A 27,239-nucleotide genomic window follows, 5' to 3' on the forward strand; every position below is an offset into this window, starting at 1 on the left:
GTCCGATGATTAACAATGTGTTTTACTCGGATTTCCACTTAAATGAGTCTTCTCCAACTCGATGTGCTTGACAGGCAGAATTCAATTTAACTCCCAATTCCACAGTACAGATCAGGGATGGTAAATACAGTGTTTTGTAAGGGGTCCCACATTGGGTTCTGGGGGCACAATGGATATGACTTTATAGCAGGTTCAGCCCTAATTGGTCGGCCACCAAGAAGTCATCACCTTTAATCATCGAATACACTTTAAATGAACATTACTATGAAGATGACGGCCACAGTTGTACGGTACTTTATTATATGACAAAGTATATTTAAATAGGATTTTTTATTAGGGGTGGCAGTGAGAGATTAACTGAGCTTGTTGTGTTATCTAGAGTTAACTGGTCAGAATTCTGTTTGATTCGTTAAAAAAATCACACAGCAGGCAACAACATAATCAAATGTCAACCTAATATGTCTAACATTTACCTGGTTTGTAATTAGTTTTATTATGAGGTGACAATCTCCTTGAACCTTTGAAGAACTTGTCCGTGGTTCCAGCTTGAACCATTTATCTAATCCTCCAACAGGAATCTCCTTTAATTAAAAGAAAAAAATAAAACATTCAATATATCTGATATAGCGAACTTTAATAAGCCAATCAGGCACGGGCCATTGTGCTGCTACACTTTTTGTTTTTTAAAACCCCTTGTTTTAACCAGATATTCCCACACAGTATTACGTTGCCAATTGGTATGTAGTTATTAGATTCCTCTCATTTCAGGAGTTCATCTAGGAGATTGTTCCATCACAGTATGTTGCAATGTATTATATAATGTATCTCAGATCTACGATGTCATATGGACATGCTGTCCTCCAATTGAGATGATAACACACTCCTTCAATTGACAAAAAGATGTGGGTAGTAATTTGATCGCAGAGTATCATGTGTTCAAAGTGTGCCTTAAATAATCTCAGACTTCATTCAATTGAAATGGAGTCATAACGTGGGGTATTGTTCTGTGGAAATAAAAGAGTCTAGAACCATGGAGACATGAGTTTTAATTCACAAATGCACAATTTTATTATAACGATAAAGACAAAAAATATCATTTAATAATTAATAAATTCAAATATTTTGCTAACCTTATTTTAAGGTATATATTAAAAGTAATATTTTAATTAAAGAATAATATGAATCACATGAAATATATTATCAATGAGTCACATAAAACATATTTCCAATGATAGTCCGTGAGTGCCCCACTGTAGGAATACTTTTTTCTTTTTTGTTTTGAACTGTATCTACACTATTCCTGGGTCCCCTTGCTATCATTACAGGTATCTGAATGAACAGATGATTTGGGAAGGACATTTCATACATAAGGGTCTGTGCGGATTTTCTATCCTTTTTGTGTCTATCTAGACCAGTGGTTCCCAAACTTTTTTGAATCACGGCTCCCTAGTGCATCAGAATTGTTTTCACGGCACCCCTAAGCCAAAAGTTGAGTATTGAGAAATTCAGAAAAAAATGTAGTGAAGTAATAAAGTGAAGTAAATTGTGCTGACCTGTCATCCTTAGGCTCAGTTATGTGGTGGGTGACAGGTTTGCGCTTCTGTTTGTCCACATATTTACATTACATTGACCATAAATAATTTGATTTGGTGCTGAACTACCAACATGAGGTACCCCTGCAAGTGTCCCGAGGCAACCCAGGGTGCCGCGGAACACAGTTTGGGAACCACTGATCTAGACATTGTCAACCTTTCTGTAGTCTGGTATCTATAAATAAAATAATAATGTTCTCGAATAGGTTACTTTGAATAAGCTCCCATAAGGCTCTCTCCCTCATAGAGTTGTGAGTGTGAGCAAAAAAAGGAGCACATTGCTCTTGGAATAAACCATGTTGCAATACAAAGGGTGCAAATACATCTTTCTTTTGGAGTGTAGGGAAATTACCGGCTGCTTTTGCATGTAGCAGACAAATACTGACCAGCTTTATATTTGCACTGAAATTTAGAATGAAGCTAGGACATACCCATTGTAACTATAAATCTATCTGCACATTGTAAATCTGCCCCATCTGCAGTGCAACATGGTTTTACCAAGCTGCAAATTGCTTTTATTTTATTGCTCTGAATTCCTAAAGCTGGGTACACACTACACGATGTGTGTACCCAGCGACGGCAGATGCAACAGCACGATATTTCGGGTGGTCCATACACACTGCACGATTTGGTGCATGACTTCCTGATATATGTTCCTCCACCATATCCAGAAGCAAGGTGTTGGCCGCCGGATCTTCAGATTGGCCTACACTGCAGGCAGGTCTGAAGATACAACGAACAGCGTGTGGGAGCGCGTAATAGTGTGTACACCTTGGACAATGTGGATAATTTGTTGTTTCAATTCGCCTCAAAATGACAAATCGTCCACTATATCATCTAGTGTGTACCCAGCTTAACTCTGACTCAGCCCAATGTATCCAACTCAGCTCCCAAGTCCAGATGCCACTGATCTTTGTGACTCTCTACATCAGGGATGGGGAAAGCTTGCGGAATCATCTGGTCTGGCCCTCTGAGCTTTTTTCTGCTAGCCTCATATGGCTAGTAGAGTGCCTAGAATAGCACCCTGCAGCCAGAATCTATGCAGCAGTGCCGCCAGGTTCATCCTTAGGATGCTTCAGACAGTCACACCGCTCCCCTTACAGTTACAGCTCCACAATCGCCGGTGATTACAGCAATGCCCGGAGCATCCTCAGGATGCTCTGGGCATTGCTGTAATCACCGGTGATTGTGGTCCTGCCCCGTGTGAGGTCATACGGAGGGGGCGTGGCCTGCACCGGGTCCGCAAATAATGTTATATATATCAAAATGGTCCTCGGCAGAAAAAAGGTTCCCCATCCCTGCTCTAGCATATCTAAAGCTGTTAGCAATGTGCTGCCTGAGATGTTTTGAAACTATGCTCTGGCATTAATTTCGGTTATTGCAGTGTGACTCATGCTACTTATAACACAAGCGTCTCTCATTCTAGCAGCGGTAATTCATCTTTCCTGTTTACTTACATTAAAGGAAATGTTAAGGCATCCTAAGAAGTCATCTACATTGTCCTCTGCAGAGCCAGCTGTTCCGTTTGCTCTTGCCGACTTCACTATCTGCTTGAAGTACCTGTGTAAGATCTCAACAAGATGAGCTAATGCAATAATCATGTTATTACAGCTTAAAGTTTAATATACAATGTCCTTTTTGTTTTTGTATTTCCTGCCCACTGAAGCCTCCATATTTCTATTCACTAACAGAATAAGAGGAATCGCTTGATATTTATATATTAATTTTTTCTATTTTTAGTTTTAAGCTGTGCTTACTATTATCAAGTCATGATTTCTTCTAGATTTATAAAAGAATTATACTTCCATAAAGTTTTGCATTGCATAGTGTGAAGAGTCCCACTAACATTAGAGAAGTGTGAAGTATGTCTCATCTGTGATCTCATGTGTGACTGGCTGGTGACAAGAACTTCTGCTTTGGCACTTTGCAGACTATTTGCCTGATTATTAAATTTTGTTTGTCCCTAAATCCCAGAGTTACTCAGCAACTCACTGCTCTGCCAGTACAACTTTCAAATGCAATTTAAATCATAGAACAGAGAAAAGGCTAGGTTATCTGTGTAGCAGATGTGTGGCGCTCTAAAAATCTTTTGCCCTTTTCAATAGGAAGCCCTTTGAGTTGTGACACATTTTTATTAGAGATATTGTTTTACCAGCAGAATTAATAAAGTACTTTGCTGCTAGAAAGGTACATCTAGAAATGTCACACGTTCTGCAGTATAGGGTACATCTAGGAACGTCACACGTTTTACAGTAAAGGGCACATCTAGAAATGTCACGTTATGCAGTATAGGGTACATCTAGGCATGTTACTTCTGCTGTATAGGGTACATCTAGGCATGTCACTCCTGCAGCATAGGGTACATCTAGGCATGTCACATGTTCTGCAGTATAGGGTACATCTAGACATGTTACTCCTGCAGTATAGGGTACATCTAGGCATGTCACGTGTTCTGCAGTATAGGGTACATCTAGCCATGTCACACGTTCTGCAGTATAGGGTTCATCTAGGCATGTCACACGTTCAGCAGTATAGGATACATCTAGGCATGTCACATGTTCTGCAGTATAGGGTACATCTAGGCATGTCACACGTTCTGCAGTATAGGGTACATATAGGCATGTCACACGTTCTGCAGTATAGGGTACATCTAGGCATGTCACACGTTCTGCAGAATAGGGTACATCTAGACATGTCACATGTTCTGCAGTATAGGATACATCTAGGCATGTCACATGTTCTGCAGTATAGGATACATGTAGGCATGTCACATGTTCTGCAGTATAGGGTACATTTAGGCATGTCACATGTTCTGTAGAATAGGGTACATCTAGGCATGTAACATGTTCTGCAGTATAAGGTACATCTAGGCATGTCACACGTTCTGCAGTATAGGGTACATCTAGGCATGTCACATGTTCTGCAGTATAGGGTACATCTAGGCATGTCACGTTCTGCAGTATAGGGTACATCTAGACATTATTATTATTATTATCATCCTTTATTTATATGGCGCCACAAGTGTTCCGCAGCTCCTTACAAAGTACATAGACAACTGACTTACAGTACTATAGGACAAGGACATGGATAATATACATTGCTACATTAGTGACCATAACACCTAGATATGCAACAGAGCGTAAGCAACCAAGTGTTCGGTGCCCTGGTGGGGAGTAAGAAGTAGGTGAAAGTAAAGTAAGGAGAAGCACAAGAGGGTAGAGGCCCTGCTCGTACGAGCTTACATTCTAAAGGGGAGGGGCAAACAAACAGGTGTGACACAGATGGGGTAAACAGGGTGGAAGGAGCATGTTGCAGCAAGTTAGGATGGGAGTTGGAAGGCTTTGATGAAGTAGTGGGTCTTGAGAGCCCGTTTGAAGGATTGTAAGGAGGAGGAGAGTCTGATAGGGAGAGGGAGAGAGTTCCAAAGGTCGAGGGGCAGCAAGGGCAAAATCTTGGAGGCGGGAGTGGGAGGAAGTAATCAGTTGGCATGAGAGGTGGCGTGCATTAGTTGAGCGAAGGGGGCGGACAGGAGAGTGGAGGGAGATGAGCTCGGAGATGTAAATGGGAGAGGAGTGGGTGAGGGCTTTGTAAGCGAGTGTGAGAACCTTGAATTGGGTTCTGAAAGGGAAGGGGAGCCAGTGGAGGGCTTGTAGGAGAGGGGAGGCAGATGTAGAGCATTTGGAGAGGAAGATGAGTCGAGCAGCAGCATTGAAGACAGACTGGAGGGGGAGAGATGGGAGTTGGGGAGGCCAGATAGGAGAAGGTTACAGTAGTCCAATCTGGATATGACCAGTGAGTGTATGAGGGATTTGGTGGCATCCTGGGTGAGAAAGGGTCTAATCTTGGAAATATTTTTGAGATGGAAACGACAGGACTGTGAGAGGCTCTGGATATGTGGTTTGTAGGAGAGGGAGGAGTCCAGGATAACTCCAAGACGGCGCACTTTGGGGCTAGAAAAGATAGTTGTGCCATCAATTGATATGGAAATAGTGGGAAGTGAGGTTATGTTGGAGGGTGGGAAAATGATCAGCTCAGTCTTAGACATATTAAGTTTAAGAAATCGCTGGGAAAACCAGGAAGAAATAGCAGAGAGACAGTTGGAGATACGAATGAGGAGTCACTCGTTCTGCAGTATAGGATACATCTCATAGGATACATCTAGGCATGTGACATGTTCTGCAGTATAGGGTACATCTAGGGATGTCACACGTTCTGTAGAATAGGGTACATCTAGGCATGTTATGTTCTGCAGTATAGGCATGTGACATGTTCTGCAGTATAGGATACATCTAGGCATGTCACTCGCTTCGCAGTATAGGGTACATCTAGGCATGTCACACGTTCCGCAGTATAGGGTACATCTAGGCATGTCGCATTTTCTGTAGTATAGGGTACATCTAGGGATGTCACACGTTCTGTAGAATAGGGTACATCTAGGGATGTCACACGTTCTGCAGTATAGGGTACATCTAGGCATGTCACACGTTCCGCAGTATAGGGTATATCTAGGCATGTCATTCGCCTCGCAGTATAGGGTATATCTAGGCATGTCACATGTTCCACAGTATAGGGTACATCTAAACATGTCACTCGCTCCGCAGTATAGGGTATATCTAGACATGTCACACGTTCTGCAGTATAGGGTACATCTAGGCATGTCACATGTTCTGCAGTATAGGGTACATCTAGGCATGTGACATGTTCTGCAGTATAGGGTACATCTAGGCATGTGACATGTTCTGCAGTATAGGGTACATCTAGGCATGTCACATGTTCTGTACAATAGGGTACATCTAGGGATGTCGCACGTTCTGTAGAATAGGGTACATCTAGGCATGTCACATGTTCTGCAGTATAGGATACATCTAGGCATGTCACATGTTCTGCAGTATAGGGTACATCTAGGCATGTGACATGTTCTGCAGCATAGGGTACATCTAAGCATGTCACACGTTCCGCAGTATATGGTACATCTAGGCATGTCACATGTTCCGCAGTAGAGGGTACATCTAGGCATGTCACACGTTCCACAGTATAGGGTACGTCTAGGCATGTCACACGTTCCGCAGTATAGGGTACATCTAGGCATGTCGCATTTTCTGTAGTATAGGGTACATCTAGGCATGTCGCATTTTCTGTAGTATAGGGTACATCTAGGCATGTCACACGTTCCGTAGTATAGGGTATATCTAGGCATGTCACTCGCTTCGCAGTATAGAGTATATCTAAGCATGTCACACGTTCCGCAGTATAGGGTATATATCTAGACATGTCACACGTTCTGCAGTATAGGGTACATCTAGGCATGTCACATGCTCTGCAGTCTAATTGGCACTAAAACCCCTGTAATGAGTTTAACGGCGATCATATTTATACTATTGTACTTTATCTCACATACTCATATATCAATATTATTTAAAAGCTACAGAACTAGAGCAGATATTGAGCGTGAATCTAATATACAGTATAAAATAAATTGCATTTCCCAGCTAATTCATATTTAAACAATTTTAATTTACATTTAAGACAGCCCAGGTAGAGCATTTAGAAATGGGCAGCATAATAAATGTGAGTACCTATTACAGAACCCATCCACGCTTTATTTTTTGCTGTTGCTTTAAGCTTCATCTTGTATTATTACATGAAGGAAATGATTAAGCTTTTAATGTTGTAAATATATCAAGCAATTTATGGCAGGTCAGTATGCTGTTTCACCTTTTCACACAAAGTTCCAGTCATTACCAGGGAGTATTTGTTTTTTTATTTTTATCCATTGTCCCATTAGTTATTTTACATACAGGGTAACATTGGGTCCTCCAGAATTGCACTTATAGACTGTCCCAAACCTATAGCTGTAGCCTGCCATGTAGGCTACAATGATAGCCTACATGGCAGGCTATCATATACACTGTATACTGTATATAAAATAAGTACATGGAAATTATTTAGGTCAAACTGACAAACTGAACCTATGATTACATGTTTACGCCAGGTAAATAATATATATATTTAATATCAGGGGCGTAACTAGACCCCTAGGGGCACCCATAGCAAAATTTTCACGGGCCCCCCTAGTTCTCCTGCACTTCCCCCCCCCCGCACCCTCCTCACTCCCCTCTTTTCGACTTACCTGCTCCGACATGGTCACGCTGCGCAGGGCAGGCACACTTCCTCTGCCGGTAGGCTCCATATCAACTCCTCACTGACTTATGCTGGGAGGAGGCGGCCACACCTCCTTCCAGTATCAGTCAATGAGGAGACCCGGAGGCGGAGCCAACCGGGAGGATGCGACCACCGAGGGCGAAGACGCGACCACGGAGGGGGGTGACGCGACCACAGAGCAGGTTAGTCGCAGAGAGGGAAGTGAGGGGGATGTGAGGGGGGAGGAGTGTTGAGGTGGGGGGCCGCGGACCGAGGCTTGGCACCCTAGTTGTAGGGGGAGGGCCAGGCCCCGGGTTGGTCCGGGCCCCATAGCAGCCGCACCCCCTGCACCTACGGTAGTTACACCACTGTTTACTATATAAAACAAATATACACACTGCCACTGTATGATATGGAAATGTGGCCTTCCCATAAATCCAGTGTTGTGCCCACCCCCGTGCTTATTTCCAGCCCGCAACACGGCATTGATGAGGAGACACACAACCTAGTCCCACTTCTATCTGGGATGTAATCGGCATCCCGATGGTCAGGATGCCGGTGGTCAGAATTACGGAACTGGAATCCCGAGAGCAGTCTGAATCTCGGCTCCATAATCCTGACTGCTGACCTCCCGACGATGAGTATTGGGGTTAGAGTTAGGTTTAGTGTTCAGAGTTAGGCTGTGAGAGGGGAGGTTAGGGTTAGACTGCAGGGGAGAGCTTTAGGGTTAGGCTACGGGAAAAGTGGGTTAGGGTTAGGGGGAGGGTTAGGGTTACTTAACAAATTCTGATGGGAGTCTGACTGTCGAGGTACCACTATCGGTATTCTGACTGTCGACATCCTGACCTCCGGGATCCTGTACCCAACCCTTCTATCCATCCTTCCCCATCCAGCATCAGGTTGGCAGGTTGTGGGAGGATTCCTAGACATGGTTTAAGTCCCACCATTAGATTGAGGATGAGCCATTTTATTGTGAGTTCCCAACATGGCAGCAGGAGAACAGGCTAGGAATTATCCACCCATTATACCACACAAGACCTCCTGAAACAGCTAGGGGACGTTGTTTATAATCTTTTTTTGCGCTGTTTTACACCATGCTGTAAGCATCAGCAGCTGTCTTATAAAAAGTCCAGTGGTAATTAATGTACATATTGGATAAATAGTCCCGTAAACAGAAAAGAAAATAAGCACAATGTTTTTGAGAATTATTTGATCTATTTGTTCTTATGAGAATGTGTTTCTCCAGCTTAGACCTGATGGATGTAAAATGTCAGGTCGTAATGAGGGCTGAAAATGAACCGACAGGAAAATGCCTAGATTATCGAGAGACTGTAATATTTAGTTAATTGCTTTTCCCTTAATTGCCATAGCTACGCTGAGCATACTGCTGACATATCCTGTGAAAAATCTTCCATGAAAAGACTTTGGGGACATTTATTATAAGGCATCATTTGTAGTGTCTACTAATTGGAGCATAAATTTGGTTTATGTGTATCAAAGTCACGTCTTTATGTTACAGTTATTATTCTGTGTAATGAAATATGCCCAAAAATACTGTCCTTTGATACATAGGGCCTGATTTAGAGGTGCACGAAATCTGCATGCAATGCCAATATTCGCGTATTTGAGCCATTATCTCCAACTGTGTATGCGCAAAAAGTTCTAGAAACCCCTACGGTGCATGTGTTACCCTGAGTGTACGCACAAAGGTGCTTCTGCAAACGGGATAGATGGTATGAGAAATGGGGAGGCAAAAATTATGAGCGTTCCTGGGTGGTGACTGGGAGGTGGCCTGAAGTAATAAAAAAGAGTCCATCACAAGGGCATGTTACGGGAATTATAATTCAGATTGCACTTTAATTGGCTATTTTTTTTATTGCAAACTTATTTTTGCAGCAGTGAGATGCCTCCAGGGATTTTGCCCTGTTTTTCCCCTGAACCACGGAGACTGATTGGCTTTTGTACTACAGCAGGTTTTTCCGATTCTTATCTTAAGCCAAGTTATCCCCCCCTCCTCCAATTCATCTCCTTCCTGTGCTTTCCTTTCTTGCTAGTTTGGTTTCATTCATGTTTCATCTTGTTTTGTTTTGTTGTCATTTAGCTATACAGTATGTACCATTTGGTTTGTCGGTCATTCTTATGTACTTTGGGCCTTTCAGTCACCTTTGGCCCATAATTTGTTTGTTTGTGGCGGTGGCCTTAGGCCCTGATTCAGAGCCGGAAACTCTGACAGAGCGCTCGCTCTGAGGGCCTGATTCAGACCCGCTTGCGAGTGCTGAGCGCTCGCAAGCAGGTTGATGGTGGCCCAGTGTGCATGCGCACGACGGAGCTGGCTCCGTCGTGCGCATGCACGAGACCTGGATAGCGACGGGCAAAACGTCGCTCCGGGTCTCGTACCAAAGAGGGCGTGCTGTCGATGTTGAGTGACAGCACGCCCCCTTTGGTGGGCGTGCCGGGGGCATGGCTGCCCAGACAGAGGCGTTCCCATGGGAGAACCTACCGTCTGGGGCCGGCCCCACTGACATCACAAGTGATGTCAGTGGGAGTGCTTTCGGCTCTGTTTGAGCCGAAAGCACTCCAGGGCTTGCGGCAACGAGACCCTGCCACAAGGGTCTCGTCGCAAGCCCGATGGTCGCGATGGTCTTGACCATCACGACCATCTTCCTGGCCGCTTGCTGTAGCTGTGGGTGGTCACCCACAGCTATACGAGCGGCCACGAGGCCGCTCTAAAAATCAAGAAGGACGGCCCTGATTCAGAGCGAACGCTCTGTCAGAGCGTCCGGCTCTGAATCAGGGCTGTTTTTTTTTGTTTGTTTGAACGGCCTCCTGCCCGCTCGCATACCTGTGGGTGACCACCCACAGCTATAGCGAGAGTGCAGGAAGATGGTCGCGATGGTCAAGACCATCGCGACCATCGGGTTTGTGACGAGACCCTTGTGGTAGGGTCTCGTTGCTACAAGCCCTAGAGTGCTTTTGGTTCAAACAGTCAGTGGGGCCGGCCCCAGACGGTAGGCGTTCCCATGGGAACGCCTCCGTCTGGGCAGCCACGCCCTTGGCACACCCACCAAAGAGGGCGTGCTGTCACTCACCATTGACAGGAAGCCCCCTTTGGTACGAGACCTGGAGCGACGGCTTGCCCGTCGCTATCCGGATCTCGCGCATGCGCACGACGGAGCCGGCTCCATCGTGCGCATGCGTACTGGGCCACCATCGACCCGCTTGCGAGCGCTCAGCGCTCGCGAGCGGGTCTGAATCAGGCCCTTAATTCATTGGTAGGGTCATAGGGGAATGAAGTAGGTGTCTCTTCCCTTGTTTGTTGGACACGGCACATGTACTTGGCACTACTGTACTGGGGTGTTCATTTTTCACTTGGGAGGGGTGATGGTTTGGGTACCATTTCATCGCTGGACCTTTGGTTTTCCATGGTTCATGTTATTAAGACTATTGTTAAGTGGTAGCCCTTATGTTCCTTCATATGGTCGGCTATCCTAGGTGGCCATTGCATGGTAAAGTCCGGTGGATTAACATGGACAAATCTAGAAGGATGGATAACTCTCTGGTGGCCTAACCGGTTTTGGAACAGGAGGTGTTGTTGTCGAGCATTTGTTCATTATGTTTGGGATGCTGATTTGTTTAGTTCAAACGGTGTTCCCCTTATGGATGAATGTGTTTTCTTGTTCTTAGAGAGTGTTTTTCGAGTGTTAGTTGGTTTAGTTTAGAGTTATGGTGGCGTGCTTGGCTCCTTTTAAAGGTAGCAATAAGCCATGCATAGTGGGAAAGAACAGCAGTTCAGGGGCTAGTTCACTGCAATGCATCTTGTTGTGCTACCCTTCTATTCACTGGGTTGGCTGATTTCACCCTACTGAGGGTCAGGAGCACTGGCTGACTGGCCTGGCGTTGTTATGGTGTAATGGTATGGGAGGTAGAAACCTGATACTTGACATTGAGAAGGGCAATTGACCTTGTAAGTTTTGTTGTTGAAATTTGGTCACTGATCAACTGTCCTTTCTTTCTGCCACCATATGTATTTATTATTGAATTTATAAATGAAACGGCTGACCATTTTTAATTGCAACATCGTTGTCTGTGTCATTAATTTTATTTAGATAAGTTAATTGGTTGATAGTTAACTGCATTTGGGTTATCATCTTATCTGCTGATAGGGCTTTTATGGCTGTATTAAGACCACAAAATGGTTGGTGGTTGTAATGTGTGCCGAAGCTGAATAATTGGCTGAGACAAGTTCAGTTTAAAATTTCATCGCGGCGACGCCATCTTGCGACTGGCCGCAAGACGCCATCTTGAAAATGAGATTGCAAGACGCCATTTTGCGAATGGCTGCCTAAGCGCCATTTTAGATAAACTCATATTTTAGTACATGTGGCGATGATACTATTAGCACCATGCGATTGCATTTTTCACCATTTCTCATGCACACATTAATACGCACAATTGCGCTGTTAACTAGTCGCATATTAGCGAATGCATAGGACTTTGTATGAAACCGCTGTTTTATTAGCTTTATGCGCACGCATCTGCCCCAAATTAACTAGCATCCTTATATCAAACCCTCAATACCCACACATTACATATTCACACATAAGGTTCAATAAGCTTTAAAGTGTATGATTTAAGTTGGTTCAGTTAGTTTAAATGCTGAGAAATAAAGGTATTTGATAACTAAGGTATTATACATGCTAAACAAGTCGTGTTTGGTCTTCTACTGATGCGTACTTTTTTTACAGTATTCCGGTGTTATCGGTGGGGAGATCGCATCATGCAAACTCAAGTTATGGATCGCAGAGCCTACAAGCAACAAAATGTATATTTCATGAACAACTGTTAGAATGTTGCAGGGGGCGTGAAGAGGAAGATCCCCAGCTGTTAGAGGCAGGGAGAGTCTATTTGAACCAGCCTGTTAAATGTGCCGTAACAGATGCTTCTCCCCTGGGAACCAATGACATCAGCAACAAACTTCCCTATTGTCCTGTTTATTCTGGGGGGGTATAAATATGTGTGCATGAACGCAGGTTCTCGGTCTTCGTGCTGAACGCTGTATGACTAGGGGTCTCTTGCTGATGCCTATCTCCGGGTCCGGAAGCGCCTGCGGATGTATATGTACTTGGGTCTGTATAATTTTCCTTTTGCGCCTAAACTGTGTCTAGATCAATTGCGTGTAACTGTCTGAACTTTTACCTGAATAACACTTGTGCTTTGGAACCACAGATTCCACGTCTAAGTCTTTATTTATGGTATGACTGCGTACGCAAATTAGCGTCATCCTTAGAAGGTATAGGCAGGACATTAGAAGGTATAGGAAGGTGTGTATAGAGGTTCTGATCCAGTATCGTTAGTTGGGGGCTCGTAGTGAAGTCACTTACCTGCTCACAAGGTACATACGTCTATCGATATTTCAGCAAAGTGTGGAGTGGCCACATGCAGGGTTTGCCTGCAACCGCTTTGTGCTGAAAGATCGCTATCCATCTCCGTGTGAATCAAGGAAGCTGACTAGAATCCAGGGACAAGAGAGGAAATAGTTTGTTTTCCTCTGTTGATAGAACCTTACGTTTAAAGGGGTGTAGGAGTACTGAGTATGCGGCTAAGTCGCAGGTTTGCGCATAGCAAAGATGCACTTTTGCGTACGCAGTTAAAAAGCCATTATACGGTTGTGTGGTAGTCGCATTATTGTGTATGCGACTGGTCGCACAATAGCGTATGCGTACTTCCGGTTGTGCTGCCACGTGTTTGAACAAAGCCATTGAGGTTTACATTTTTTTCTATTACCAATATCTGGGTTAACGTGTATATTTCTGCGCAGGAAAAAAGTGTGTAACAGTGAATATTTGTTGAACAAAGTTAAGGGTATCGTATGATCCTTAAGGGCTAGGTGCAAGGGTTAGTCTAGCCGCTCGGTAAGCAGCTTTACCGTTCTATACACAGTAGCAGGTGTACATGTTGTCTTTGTTGTAGAGAGGTGCGTGAGAGTAGCCGACATATAAACTCTCATAGGTGTGGAAGTTGCCTTACTAAATCTTATCCGGGTGTGGAAGTTGCTTTTTTCAAATCTTATCCAGGTGTGGAAGTTGCCTTACTAAATCTTATCCAGGTGTGTGGGTGCCGCCGACTTAAATCGTCCACAGGTAAGTGAAAGTGTCTTGATTGTCTTTCACCGGTTTAAATCTTTATTGAAAAGCATAGGATTTTGTCTCAGAATGGGAGCCACACAAACAGTAGAGATGTTAGGCAATGATGTGCTCCTAACAGAGGTGCTGATCGGATCGGCCCGTCGTATCATGCATACCAAGTACGGTACTTATGCAATAAGGTATTGTGATGTATGGTTTAATATGACGAGGAAGAGTGTTAGACCGTTTCCCAGAATTGGTAGTTTTGATAAAAATGTGTTAGACAATGTCCGGGATCACATCAGTTTGATGCGCTCCAGAGAGAAAAAGGTTAAATATTTTGAATGTTTAAAACTGTGGCAGCATGAAGGGGATGCGTGGCTTAAAAATGTGCAAACGACGCAAACTAGCGTCGTGAGCACATTGCCAGAAAATACATCCGCGACGCTGAACTGCAATACGGGCGAGCCGCAAAATGGCGCGAACGTGCAACAAGGTAGCATCGTGGAGAGTATTGCCAGCAGTTCACGTTCACCTCCCCCACCTTATGTGGATGGAGGTGCAAGTACAGTTACCAAAAATACCCATAAAAATGTAACAAGCAACTTGTACCCTCTCTTAAGCAACTATAAAGAAAATGTTCATGATACGGATGATGAGCCTATTGTAATGTCTGCCATTTCCCATGCTGTGCAGATGATAGATGCTGCATCACCACAATCACGAGTGGTGCCTCCATCTCCATCGGTAACAGCAAGGGAAGTGTTAATGCCCTCTGCACCCGTAGAGGAAGTTGTTCATACCATACGTAGCAGCAGTAGACTAAACCCCCAGCCAGGTAATCAGGTCAAAGGTAACAGCGCTACTGGTCTGCATCCCATTCGGACAATAACTGTTCCAAATGGAAATGCAGATGCAAACGGTATAGTGCCCACGAGAGAAGTAGTAATGCATTGTCCTTGGACAAGAGCAGAACTAAATTCCATCATAAATGATTTCCCCGATCCCAAAAAGGAATTAGCCAAATGTCAAAGATTTTTGAGAAATTTGGGTAGTTCACATGAACCCACTAATAAAGATTGGCGTGTGGTGTTAAGGGCCTGTCTGCCACGCAATACCGACATGACAAAATTTATCACGGATTGTGTATTGGATGGTGACGTTCCTTTAACAGACCAAGTAAACCAAGGTAACATTTCCCACATTGTAACTCAATTGGGTATATATTTTCCAGTAGTAGTTAACTGGAACAAAATTTTCACCATTAAGCAGAAAGAGAGTGAGACTGCAGAAGATTATTGCGATCGGGCTCTGCAAGCTATCACCCAGTACACTGGGATAGAGGATATTAAAGATAGCACTCACCACTGGGGGATGATAGTCACAGTACTTGTGGACGGTCTCAAAGAGAATTTAAAAACTCGGGTTCAGACCTCACAGCCTGGCTGGTGGGGACTTACAATAGATACCCTCATAGAAACCGCCATTGAACATGATAAAAACATCTCCAAAAAGAGAGAAGCCCAGAGCGAAAAATTAATGGCTGTCAGTATACAAGCTCTGGAGGGAATGACGGTAACATCACAGCCAACAGACACACTTGCACTTGCACACACACTCACGTCTGAACAAGTATGTGCTCTCACTAACCCCACTCAACAACAAACACAACTCTATCCCACTAACCCGATGCAACCACAGGTCCCAGGCTATCCACCAACTTCTTATCCCCCACAATAACCTTACCCTCCCTATCCTTACCCATATCCACCACCTTTACCCTCTGCGCAAAACCTCACAACACCACATGTCTTCACCCGAAACATGAACATGTTTTAACTGTAAACAAACAGGACACTTAAGTAGAAACTGTACAGTAAAAGTAGTAGGGATCCCACATCAGGGAAGACCTAGATATCCCCATAAGGGATATGCACAGAGGCCAACAAATGTTCAGCAGGCACCAGCTCCAATTGTAGCCGTAAATGCTTTATTGGAGAATGGTAGCCAACGCTAGGGGTCAGGTCATACCTGTAGTCTACAGATGGTCAGGTTAACGGGAAGTACTAGGGAAGAACCGGTCATGATGGTTGATGTAGCTGGTACTGAATATCCTTTTCTTGTAGACACAGGGGCGACCAGGTCGGTGATAAAATCTCCCGTTAATTTGCAGGTGACCAACGAGACAGTACCAACAATGGGTGTAACAGGTAAAGTGGAACATTATCCTTTAACAAAGTCCACAGAGGTTACTATTGGGCCACTGCATACCAGGCATTCTTTTCTCCTGGCTGCTGCGGCTCCTACTAACCTACTGGGCAGAGACTTGTTATGTAAGATGGGATGTGTTATATATTGCACCCCTGATGGTGTATTTTTAGATATCCCAGAGAGAATGGTAAACGAGGTGCGGGATATGTTAGACGCTCCTCAAAGGATAATGTATCACTCACAGGTAGATGAAATGTTGTCCCTAATTCCAGATTCCCTTTGGACTAAAGATGGACAGGACACTGGATTAATGGCAAACGTAAGCCCAGTAATGGTAAATTTAAAAAACGGAAGGCAAGCTCCAAAAATTCCCCAGTACCCACTAAAACAGGAGGTAGAATTAGGGGTTTTTCCAATAATTGAGCGATTATTACAACAGGGAATTTTAGCCCGTACAGCTAGTGTAGCCAACAGTCCCATCTTCCCGGGAAAGAAGAGTGGTGGGAGGGGTTATAGGCTGGTACAAGACCTTAGAGGTGTTAATAAGGTAGTAGAGAGCCAATTCCATGTAGTGCCAAATCCAGCTGTCATTTTGATGCAGATCCCACCAAATGCAACCCATTTCACTGTCATTGACCTCTGTTTAGCTTTCTTCTCTGTGCCTCTCCATCCCGACGGTCAGTATCTATTCGCATTTACATACAGAGGTTTACAATACACATGGACACGATTACCCCAAGGTTTCATAGACAGCCCCAGTATCTTCTCCCAGGCATTGCACGGCTGTTTACAATCTTTTCAACCTGCCAATGGATCTGATCTAATACAATATGTAGATGATTTATTGCTATGTTCTGACTCGTTTATGTCATGTTTGAATGATACTAAACTTTTGTTACTTCATCTCTCACAAACAGGACACAAGGTGGCTAAGGACAAACTACAGCTGTGCCAATCCAGAGTAAAATATTTGGGACACTGCCTAACCCAGGGGTTATGAACCTCACAACAGATAGAATCCAGGCCATACAAAACATGACACTGCCGCAGAATCAACAGCAAATTCGTACCTTCTTGGGAATGTGTGGATATTGTAGAATGTGGATACCAGGTTTTTCTATTTTGGCCTTACCTTTACAGGAATTAGTCTCTTCCTCAAAGCCCGATCATGTCATACACACAGAGGAATCAGAACAGGCTTTCCTTAATCTTAAGGATAGTCTGACAAGAGCTCCTGCATTGGGAATGCCTGATTATGAAAAACCTTTTGATTTGTATTGTACGGAAGCCGATGGTTGTGCTGCAGGTGTCCTTACACAAAAACATGGTGATGCCAGTAGGCCCAATTGGACACAGTAGCAAGATCACTCCCCACCTGTTTGAGAAGTGTAGCAGCTACCACTCTATTGGTGAGTAAAAGTGAGGACATAGTATTGGGCCATGATATGATTGTCTACACTCCCCATGCTGTATCTGCTCTGTTGAACTCAGCTCAAACCAGACACGTCTCCTCGGCTAGGTTCACCAAATGGGAACTAGCTCTAATCGCTCCTGCAAATATTACCGTTAAACGTTGCAGTAAGCTTAATCCAGCATCATACCTACCATATGTACAACATGATGTACAAAGGGTGGAAGGAGACGAGTTGCTGGTGGGAGGTGAGTTCGGCAGACATAATGATACGCACGATTGTATGACATATCTGAATCAGACCTTTACTGCTAGACCTGACATACATGACACACCTTTAGAGAATGTGGATGTAACTTTTTATACGGATGGGAGTAGTCATAGACAAACAGACACAGGTGAATTATGTACAGGTTATGCTGTTGTAAAGGCCACAGACATCATAGAAGCTAAACCTCTCGGTCCTCCTCACTCAGCCCGGGTGGCAGAGTTAGTAGCACTGACTAGAGCATGTGAAATGGCAGCAGGCAAATCTGCTAACATTTACACTGACTCGAGGTATGCGTTCGGGGTGGTACACGATTTTGGGGCTCTATGGCATCTGAGAAATTTTATGACAGCAGCAGGCACACTAGTTGCACATTCCCGACACATAAAACAACTTTTAGAAGCAATCCAACTGCCGAAAGCAGTGGCAGTAATTAAATGCAAAGCCCACACATGTGAGGATGACCCGGTGTCACTGGGCAACAACAGAGCTGATGAAGCTGCAAAATGGGCAGCAGGGTTAAAAATGTTTTCTCCAACTGAAACAATTATGTCATTCCAAACTACTGATATGCTGAAATTAATTGAGATGCAAAATTTGTGTTCAATTCAGGAAAAATCTATTTGGAAGTCCAAGGGATGTGGGCAAGAGTCCTCTGGGCTCTGGAGGGACGGACATGGCAAGCCAGTAGCCCCCACGGCATATTACCCCAGCCTGGCTGAGGCAGCACACGGTCTGACTCATCTGGGTAAACAGGGTATGTGCAAGTTGGTGAGGGCATACAGGTGCGCACCAGGTTTTTCTTCACAAGCAGAGAAGATAGCAATGTCCTGTCTGACCTGCTTGAGAAAGAACATAGGGAAAGCGATCCCTACCGAACCGTCCCACATTCCACCGACTGATGGACCTTTCCAGGTGATACAAATTGATTTCATCCAATTACCACCCTGCAGGAACCTTAAGTATGTATTAGTGTGCACAGACGTATTTTCTAACTGGGTTGAGGCCTACCCAGCGGCCACTAATACTGTTGCGTTTACTGCCAAGAAAATAGTTCAGGAATTTGTATGCAGGTACGGTATCCCTAAAATCATCGAGAGTGATAGGGGTACCCATTTCACAGGTGATGTTTTTCAAAATATGTGTAAGCTGATGGGTATTAATAGCCGACTTCACACCCCCTACCGACCGCAAGCCAGTGCAAAGGTAAAGAGGATGAACGGGACTATTAAAAATAAGCTAAGTAAAATCATGACTGAGACTGGACTAGGATGGCCAGAAGCGTTACCTTTGGTTCTACATAGCATAAGGACCACTCCTAGACCTCCTCTGAATCTGTCCCCATTTGAAATATTGTTCGGTAGACAACCTCATTTGATTATAAGTCCACAGGAAGATCTAAAGGGTAACAACGAGGTAACTGTGAAGTATCTTATATCAATGAGTAAACAGTTAAAGCAACAGCAGCAGAAATTGAAATTGTTATCTAATGATATGCCTGAAACGAACTGTCATGATGTTGAACCAGGAGAATATGTAATGATCAGAAATTTCTTGCGTTCAGGTTGTTTGACTGATCGGTGGGAAGGTCCGTACCAGGTGCTGCTGACGAGTACTACATCTTTGAAGGTGGCCGAGAGGGATACCTGGGTCCATTCCACTCACTGCAAAAAGTTCAATCAACCAGTGGAGAAACAAGTCGGAGACAAAGCTGATAGCGTGTACCTGTCGCTCGCGAGCTTGTACCAGGAGGATTGAAAAGGTCGTAGTAAGATACCTGAACTGAGAGAAATTTGCAGGTCTTGCTGTGACAATGGACGGGCCTGCTGTGTTAATTTTCATATTCTCTTTTAGAGTGTTCACCATCCTGGTCAGTCCGGGGATATCCAGTGTCTGTGATAGGGGACCGATTGAGGAAACGGGAGCTGATGGCAGTGCTGATGGAGTGGAATCAGGAGGAGTGCAATGCCAATCAGGGGAGTGTCTGACCAATCTTAGTACTGTTATTGTTAAGAGAGCTGTCATTCCGGATACTCTGGGAAGGTGTGGAGGTTTATCGTCTGAAGATTCCTGTATTTGTGAACTTTGTGGGTCCCTAGTTGATGAGAACTGTATCCAACGGTGCCAACCTAAATATAATCCGTACTGGGGTGGGTATCCTCTAGAGAATTATCATAGCATGGTAGGCAAGGTGTTAAATCAAACCGATTGCTGGGGGTGTTCACATGTGCCACAGGGACAGCATAATGTAAGGTTGGTGCCATTCCCGCTGAATATCACGGAAATTTTAGAATTGCAAAATGGGAAAACATTGGATGCAAAATTCCTCTCATCCAAACCACCTCATTTCAAACTCCATCAATTCCAAGTAGATAGATCACTTTTGTGTCTAAACACAACCAACCCCAATAAACCTGGGAGTTGGGAAGTGACGGGGAATAATCAGACGATGACCTTCTCACAAAGAGCTGATAATGAGTCCATAAACCATGATCTGCTGCGCTCCATTAAGTCTGGTGGGAAACATTTTAGGTATCGGTATACATTGAGTTCCACCAAAGAAATTATTGGTAAGGTGCCAAATGGTTATTGTGCTAAAATAATACAGCCAGAAACTTGCATGTACCAGATGGAAGAACCAGAAATAGGATTGTTTGCAAGGGAAATGTGCTTAATGATATTGATGCATACCATTCCTTATGTTCTCCCTGTTAATGTATATTTCATCTGTGGAAGAAAAGCGTATAAATTGCTCTCCCCAAGTTCCAAAGGTTTGTGTTACCTGGGAAGGGTAGTCCCAGAAGGTATGACCCTCACGCATGTTGAAATGCTGGGTATACATAAAAACAGACCGTCACCATATCTTCACACACAATATGATCACAGAGGCAAAAGAAATATGGTACCTGGTGATATACATAAAGCCACTCAGTTAATCAGTGAGACAACTGGTTTTCAAGTTGTGGTCGCATTGGACCCCACCAGGATCGCTCGGGGTACATAAAATTTTTGATATATCCAGGAACTTGCCAAATTGATAGATAATATCACCGAGATGTATGATGACACATTCAGGTATACAGGGAGAGAATTGCAAGCGTACAAGAAAGAACTGGTGCAACACAGGCTAGTGTTGAATTATTTAGCTGCTGTTACTGGAGGGTATTGCGTAACATTGGCCACCCAATTTGGAGTAAAATGTTGCACCTATGTCACCAATAATACCAGCGACCCTAAGGAGGTGATAGACCGGAAGATGGATCAAATTCTGTAGCTAAAGTGGGAATTTCGCAAGAACCATAACACTTCAGTGGCTGAAGTAGGGGAAAAGATAGAAGGATGGGTATCATGGCTGAACCCAGTGAAATGGTTCTCAGGTCTAGGGGAATGGGTCCAGGAAGTGATCGCCAGCAAAGGCAAATTCTTAATCCTTACACTGATTGTCATCATAATAATTGGCATATGCGTCCGGTGTGTTCCTATTGTGTTGAAGTGTGGAAAATGTAAAAACAGAGTGAAACGAAAGAATGAAACTATGATGGTGGTCAGTAATGACAATATGTATACCAAGGTAAATATAGAACTGCATTACAACCCTGAACTAGGAAATACAATCGTTTGATGTATTATATTCAGACATGCATAGAATGTATTATTGAAATGTTATTCATAGAACACCTCAGATAATGTAAAGTCTCAATTCCCCTTCAAGACTGCTTTTATAAGACCGGTGCATTCCCAGACCTTTCACATGATCTTCCAAGATCCACGGTGTGCGTATAATAGTAGTTTTATGTCCCCACTCAGAGACACATTATTGATGGATTAAGAACCACCTTGTGCCATCCCACAATAACACCAAATAATATGTAAATGTAAGCCTAAATTAAATTCTAATAGCAGATTGTGATAGCATGTTGTTTGCTATCAAAGGGTGGACTGTCGAAGCTGAATAATTGGCTGAGACAAGTTCAGTTTAAAATTTAATCGTGGCGACACCATCTTGCGACTGGCCGCAAGACGCTATCTTGAAAATGAGATCGCAAGACGCCATTCTGCGAATGGCCACCTAAGCGCCATTTTAGATAAACTCACATTTTAGTACATGTGGCGATGATACTATTAGCACCATGCAATTGCATTTTTACCATTTCTCATACACACATTAATACGCACAATTGCGCTGTTAACTAGTCGCATATTAGCGAATGCATAGGACTTTGTATGAAACCGCTGTTTTATTAGCTTTATGCGCACGGACCTGCCCCAAGTTAGCTAGCGTCCTTATATCAAACCCTCAATACCCACACATTACATATTCACACATAAGGTTCAATAAGCTTTAAAGTGTATGATTTAAGTTGGTTCAGTTAGTTTAAATGCTGAGAAATAAAGGTATTTGATAACTAAGGTAGTATACATGCTAAACAAGTCGTATTTGGTCTTGTACTGATGCGTACTCTTTTTACAGTATTCCGGTGTTATCGGTGGGAGATCGCATCATGCAAACTCAAGTTATGGATCGCAGAGCCTACAAGCAACAAAATGTATATTTCATGAACAACTGTTAGAATGTTGCAGGGGGCGTGAAGAGGAAGATCCCCAGCTGTTAGAGGCAGGGAGAGTCTATTTGAACTAGCCTGTTAAATGTGCTGTAACAGATGCTTCTCCCCTGGGAACCAATGACATCAGCAACAAACTTCCCTATTGTCCTGTTTATTCTGGGGGGGGTATAAATATGTGTGCACGAACGCTGGTTCTCGGTCTTCGTGCTGAATGCTGTATGACTAGGGGTCTCTTGCTGATGCCTATCTCCGGGTCCGGAAGCGCCTGCGTATGTATACTGTACTTGGGTCTGTATAATTTTCCTTTTGCGCCTAAATTGTGTCTAGATCAATTGCGTATAACTGTCTGAACTTTTATCTGAATAACACTTGTGCTTTGGAACCACAGATTCCACGCCTAAGTCTTTATTTATGGTATGACTGCGTACGCAAATTAGCGTCATCCTTAGAAGGTATAGGCAGGACATTAGAAGGTATAGGAAGGTGTGTATAGAGGTTCTGATCCAGTATCGTTATGTGCTACTGCGCATGTAAGGTGTCTCAGTTTTATGAAATAATGGACAAAATAATTATGGCAGTGGTAATGTAATGTAACTTACCTGCCCATCCCCTTAAAGCCAGTAACTTCATTAAGCTTCTTACACGCCTCTGCTACAGATACATCATCATCATGGTCCCTGAAATTAATTATTATGTAAGTGTCATAGCAATGTATAGCACTATGGGCGCATATATACATTTATATGAGATTATCAAAGTTAGAAGTACGAGATCTCTAATTCACTGCCAGGAAATCATAAGTGGCCAGCCTGGGGAAACAATGGTGATTGGCTGGTTGTGGCTTGATCATTTTACCTCAGTGTTGATAAGGAGGGTAATTATTTTTAGGGGAGCTACCCTTTTTTATCTACATAGGTAATCATGGATCAACCAATAAGAAATAAGATATTTTATTTCCCATTTAGACTATGACAATTAAAGGTTACATTTTCCATTTAACAATGTGATGAACTGGGGCTTTGGGAAGACATCAATTAAATGTATACTTGAAATTCTGTATGTGTTCTAGAAGAATGGGTATGTAATGCTGGCTGTCGGGATGTCTCCATCCTATGGTTGGTATCCTGACAGGGGTCTCATAACAACATCCCGTGCTAGATACATTGGGTGGAATTCAGTTGTTTTCACGGTCCAGATCTCCCGTCTAAAGTGACGGGAAATCGCGGGCTGCTATTCAATTATTCCAACGTTTGGCGATGATCGCACCCAAAGTGGTCGGGTTTAGCCGTGTAAATCAGCTTCCCCCGACCAAAGTGCTGGGCGCGTTCACGAAAAGTGCCATTTGGGTGCCCAAACAGGTCACTTTTCGCCCATTTCAGTTCGCACCCCCCTGGGGCTGCGAGCTGAAATGGAGCAATGGCAGCTGATCGTGCCCGACCTGAGCAACAATTGAATAGCTCCGTCGGGCGCGAAGGGGACTTTAAACAATTGAATTCCGCCTATTGTGTAACTGTGCATTATCAACTTTGGTGAAAAACATACTACAGTCTCTAGTGATCCATATCGTTATGACACTAGCCCAAAATGCAAGATCTGGATTAAGACCCTATGAACCCCTCACCCACATACTGGTTAGGGGCCCCATCCCACCGCCGCTTGTCAAAAGACTAAAACCTAAAAATGAATTGATAGTTTGAGCCCCTCACAAAGCACTAGGCAGAAGCATAGGTTGCATATTGGATGATCCAGCTTTGCCCACAGCCAGGGGGTTAGCCTCTGGCAGGGGTTCTGGTGGGGTGTTTTCTTTTATCCCCTCCCCCTTTTAATTACAGAGAGCCCAGCAATGCCGTTGGAAGGAGTGCGCTCTTCAGTAGCCTCCCTCCAGAACTATCCAGGTAGGAGAGAGTTGGCGGTCACTAGGACCTCTGACATGTGTTACTGTGCATGCAAGGAGTGTCTGCTCGTCTATACTCCCCAGCATCTGGGGGGGGCTTTCATTATAGCAGCGTGATACCAAATTCGTTATTACTCTCTTAACAACTTACCAGGCATGGTCACATAAGATCTGACTGCAGCCAGCTGGGCTTTTGGCGACATGAGTGGAAATGTACTCAGCCGTGGAAAGAGATAAAGTACCAGTCAATCAGCTCCTGTCATTTTGCAGGCTGTGTTTGAAAAATGACAGTTAGGAGTTGATTGGTTGGTACTTAATCTCTCTCCACTTTATCTCTCTACAAGGTTTGATACATCTCCCCCATGGTCACAAACATTCGCCAACTGTCAATGAAAAAATCCAATGTGCACATGTGCAGAACAGATATCCTGCTGTGACTACTGACATCACGCAGCGCCCCAGAATGCTGTGCGAATTGGGCGCATGCACCTGCACTAAAAGAGCAAGGAGGTGAACTTAGTTCCCCTTGACGGGGATGTGCGGGGTGAGGGATGGCCGGGTGTCTTTTGCCAAGGGAAAGTAGGGGAAGGTGATGGCAACAAAGAGATTTGTTGGCCCTGGGTGTGTTGGGCGGGTATTACACACACAAATATAGTGACCCAAGGGGTGGGTACTAACACAGTGTGCCCTATGACACGTGCGTGTGTGTGCGGGGGGTGGTTGTGTGTGTGTGTGTGTGTGTGCGCGGGGGGTGGTTGTGGACTTGCTATTTATCCCCACTATAGAGGGGAGGTTAATGCCACTGGGGATCTATTGCTGCAGGGTGGGAGGTAATTTTCCAATACTTTTAAAGATCTGTTATAAATGGAATTAGTTATAATAAAGAAAAGACAATTTCTAGGCATCTTTTGAAAAAAGAATATTAGCCGGTTAAGTGGTTAAATAAAATAATTATTTGGAGAGTAGGTAAGGTTGGAGAGTAGGTAAGGTTTGAATGTGGATCTGTATGCCCTCACAGTGATAAGTCAAAACAAAGTAAGACAAGTTGTAGTTTTGTTTCCTTTCCATTTTAACTACAGTACTTGTCATTTAATCTATTTTCCAGTACGTACTGCACACTTTGGATCTAGTCCAGCAGGTCATACACTACTAACATCAATGATGGTAATTATTTTCAATATGCCAGGAAACACTATTTATTGTGGAGCTACATATGCTAAATGATCCCTATCGTAGCAGATGTGTGCAGCAATGCCGGTTGGGTGAACTGGCTGCGTTCAAAATTGCTTGCTGTTATGTTCGTTACAGTTTATATGGAATAAATACATTTTAATACATTTTATTTATCATATGAATTCCTATCTGTTCATATGATGAAATTAATTTAAATTCAAGCTGCTGTTCTTGTTGGATGGATGCTTTTCATTTAGCTAAGAATATTTGTGGACATAGGGCCTGAGTCAGTAGCGATCGCAGCTGCGATTTCACACGGAAAACAACTGCTAAAATAGGCTAATGTCAGCCAAAGCACAGCCGGAATAAAGCCGCCCACTGCTGCCTTCTCACATCCGTCCATCCTCGCTCTTCTGCATAAACATTGGTACCATCAATGCACATCGGCCAGGCATGCAGTACTTACACCAGGTCTGACCAGCTGCACATATTGCAAGTTTTGTCACACGCAGAGAGCTCTCATGCTGCGTATGCAATCGCAGTGGCTAATTTATGCACGCCCATGAAACGGCGTTCCAATAGACAGGCATGCCTGCGTTTTCCAACCACTCCCCCCCAAATGCTCAAGCCTGTCACTCACTCTGCGATGGATTCCTCAGTGCGTCCGTAAGCGCAGTGCAATCGCAGCACACGCGTAGTATGGTGTATATGCATTCGCAGTGGTTAGCAATCGATCGTTCTGTGTACGTAATTACAACTGCGTACGCTGCTGAATCAGGCCCAATAATGCAGGTATATATTACTGTATACTCCAGGTGCACATACCAGATATCCAGGTGAAGCTGGTCACTATAAATATCATCAATTTCACTGTAAAGAAAATAGCATAACATGTTAATTATGTTTTGCAATAAACAATAATGTTCTGAATTGACAACTGAAGATAATTTATATTAAGTTTGTGGCTTATAATTATATCTATATTGCCTCGAAAAAACTTTGGTACAGTATGTATACATATCTGATAAAATAAAAGAACACATGTAACAAATATTATGTATATAAAAGTGTCTAATACTACTTGTACATTGTGCACTAATGCGCCCTGTTTTGTGTTGGCATGCACCTACTTTCCTATGGGAAGTGAGTCCACCTGCTGGGCAGTAAGATTCTGCCAGGGTCACACAATATTGTATAATCTAAGTGAAGGAGCTGGGCGGGCAGGGCATTTATAGCAAAGTATGGGCTGGGCAGACCATGAAAGACACCAATTTGGAAAAAAACAAGATTTATTTTTGCAGGACAATTTTAAATGACATTCGAATGAGTGAAGAGGGCATTGACAGAGGCATTCCCTTGTTAGTTGGTTAATGTGGGGATGGTATGATATGTCGACAATCATTATGTTGATACTGATGTAATGCCATCATGATAGAATGTCAACATATCGTTCCTGGTAGCCCAGGGGCTACTTACCTGCCCCCGACCATTGCAGTGGCTCCAGCAGCGTTTATCGGGTCCCATCGGTCATGTGACTGCCACGTCTGCCAGAGTCATCTGACAAAGCGGCATTCTATCCGTAATCCTAACCCCTGCCCCTAACATTCTCTCTAGTGATTCTCTTGGGACTGCCAGACTGGATTGCGATAGCAGAGAGTGCTTCCCCTGCTATAACGGCAGCCCTATCTGGCTTCTAGGGGCTGCAGCCGATACAGTCCCTAGATGCCTGGGCTGCTTGTCAATTTGTATGCATGTGCAGGACTGTGATACCGCGCATGTGCACAAGCCAGCTGCACAGACCGGCAGAGAGCAGACGGAGCAGCAGACTCCCCGGCGGTTACAGGTAGGAGCATTCACTG

General features: G+C 43.9%; 1 protein-coding gene across 1 annotated transcript in view; it reads right to left on the reverse strand.

Annotated features, from left to right (window-relative positions):
• The window catches only part of BAIAP3 (BAI1 associated protein 3), a 417,423-nt gene that overhangs the window by 99,598 nt on the left and 290,586 nt on the right, over window positions 1-27,239 (reverse strand). Inside the window, exons 9-12 of the mRNA XM_088452009.1 lie at window positions 26,206-26,250; window positions 22,913-22,990; window positions 3,050-3,152; window positions 474-581 (exon numbers count right to left, since the gene is read on the reverse strand). Coding sequence (XP_088308135.1) covers window positions 474-581; window positions 3,050-3,152; window positions 22,913-22,990; window positions 26,206-26,250 — 334 coding nt within the window. The remainder of the gene's footprint in view (window positions 1-473; window positions 582-3,049; window positions 3,153-22,912; window positions 22,991-26,205; window positions 26,251-27,239) is intronic.

This window comes from Taudactylus pleione, unplaced genomic scaffold, assembly GCF_031769625.1.
Source record: "Taudactylus pleione unplaced genomic scaffold, aTauple2 ptg000032l, whole genome shotgun sequence".
NCBI classification, from domain to species: domain Eukaryota; kingdom Metazoa; phylum Chordata; class Amphibia; order Anura; family Myobatrachidae; genus Taudactylus; species Taudactylus pleione.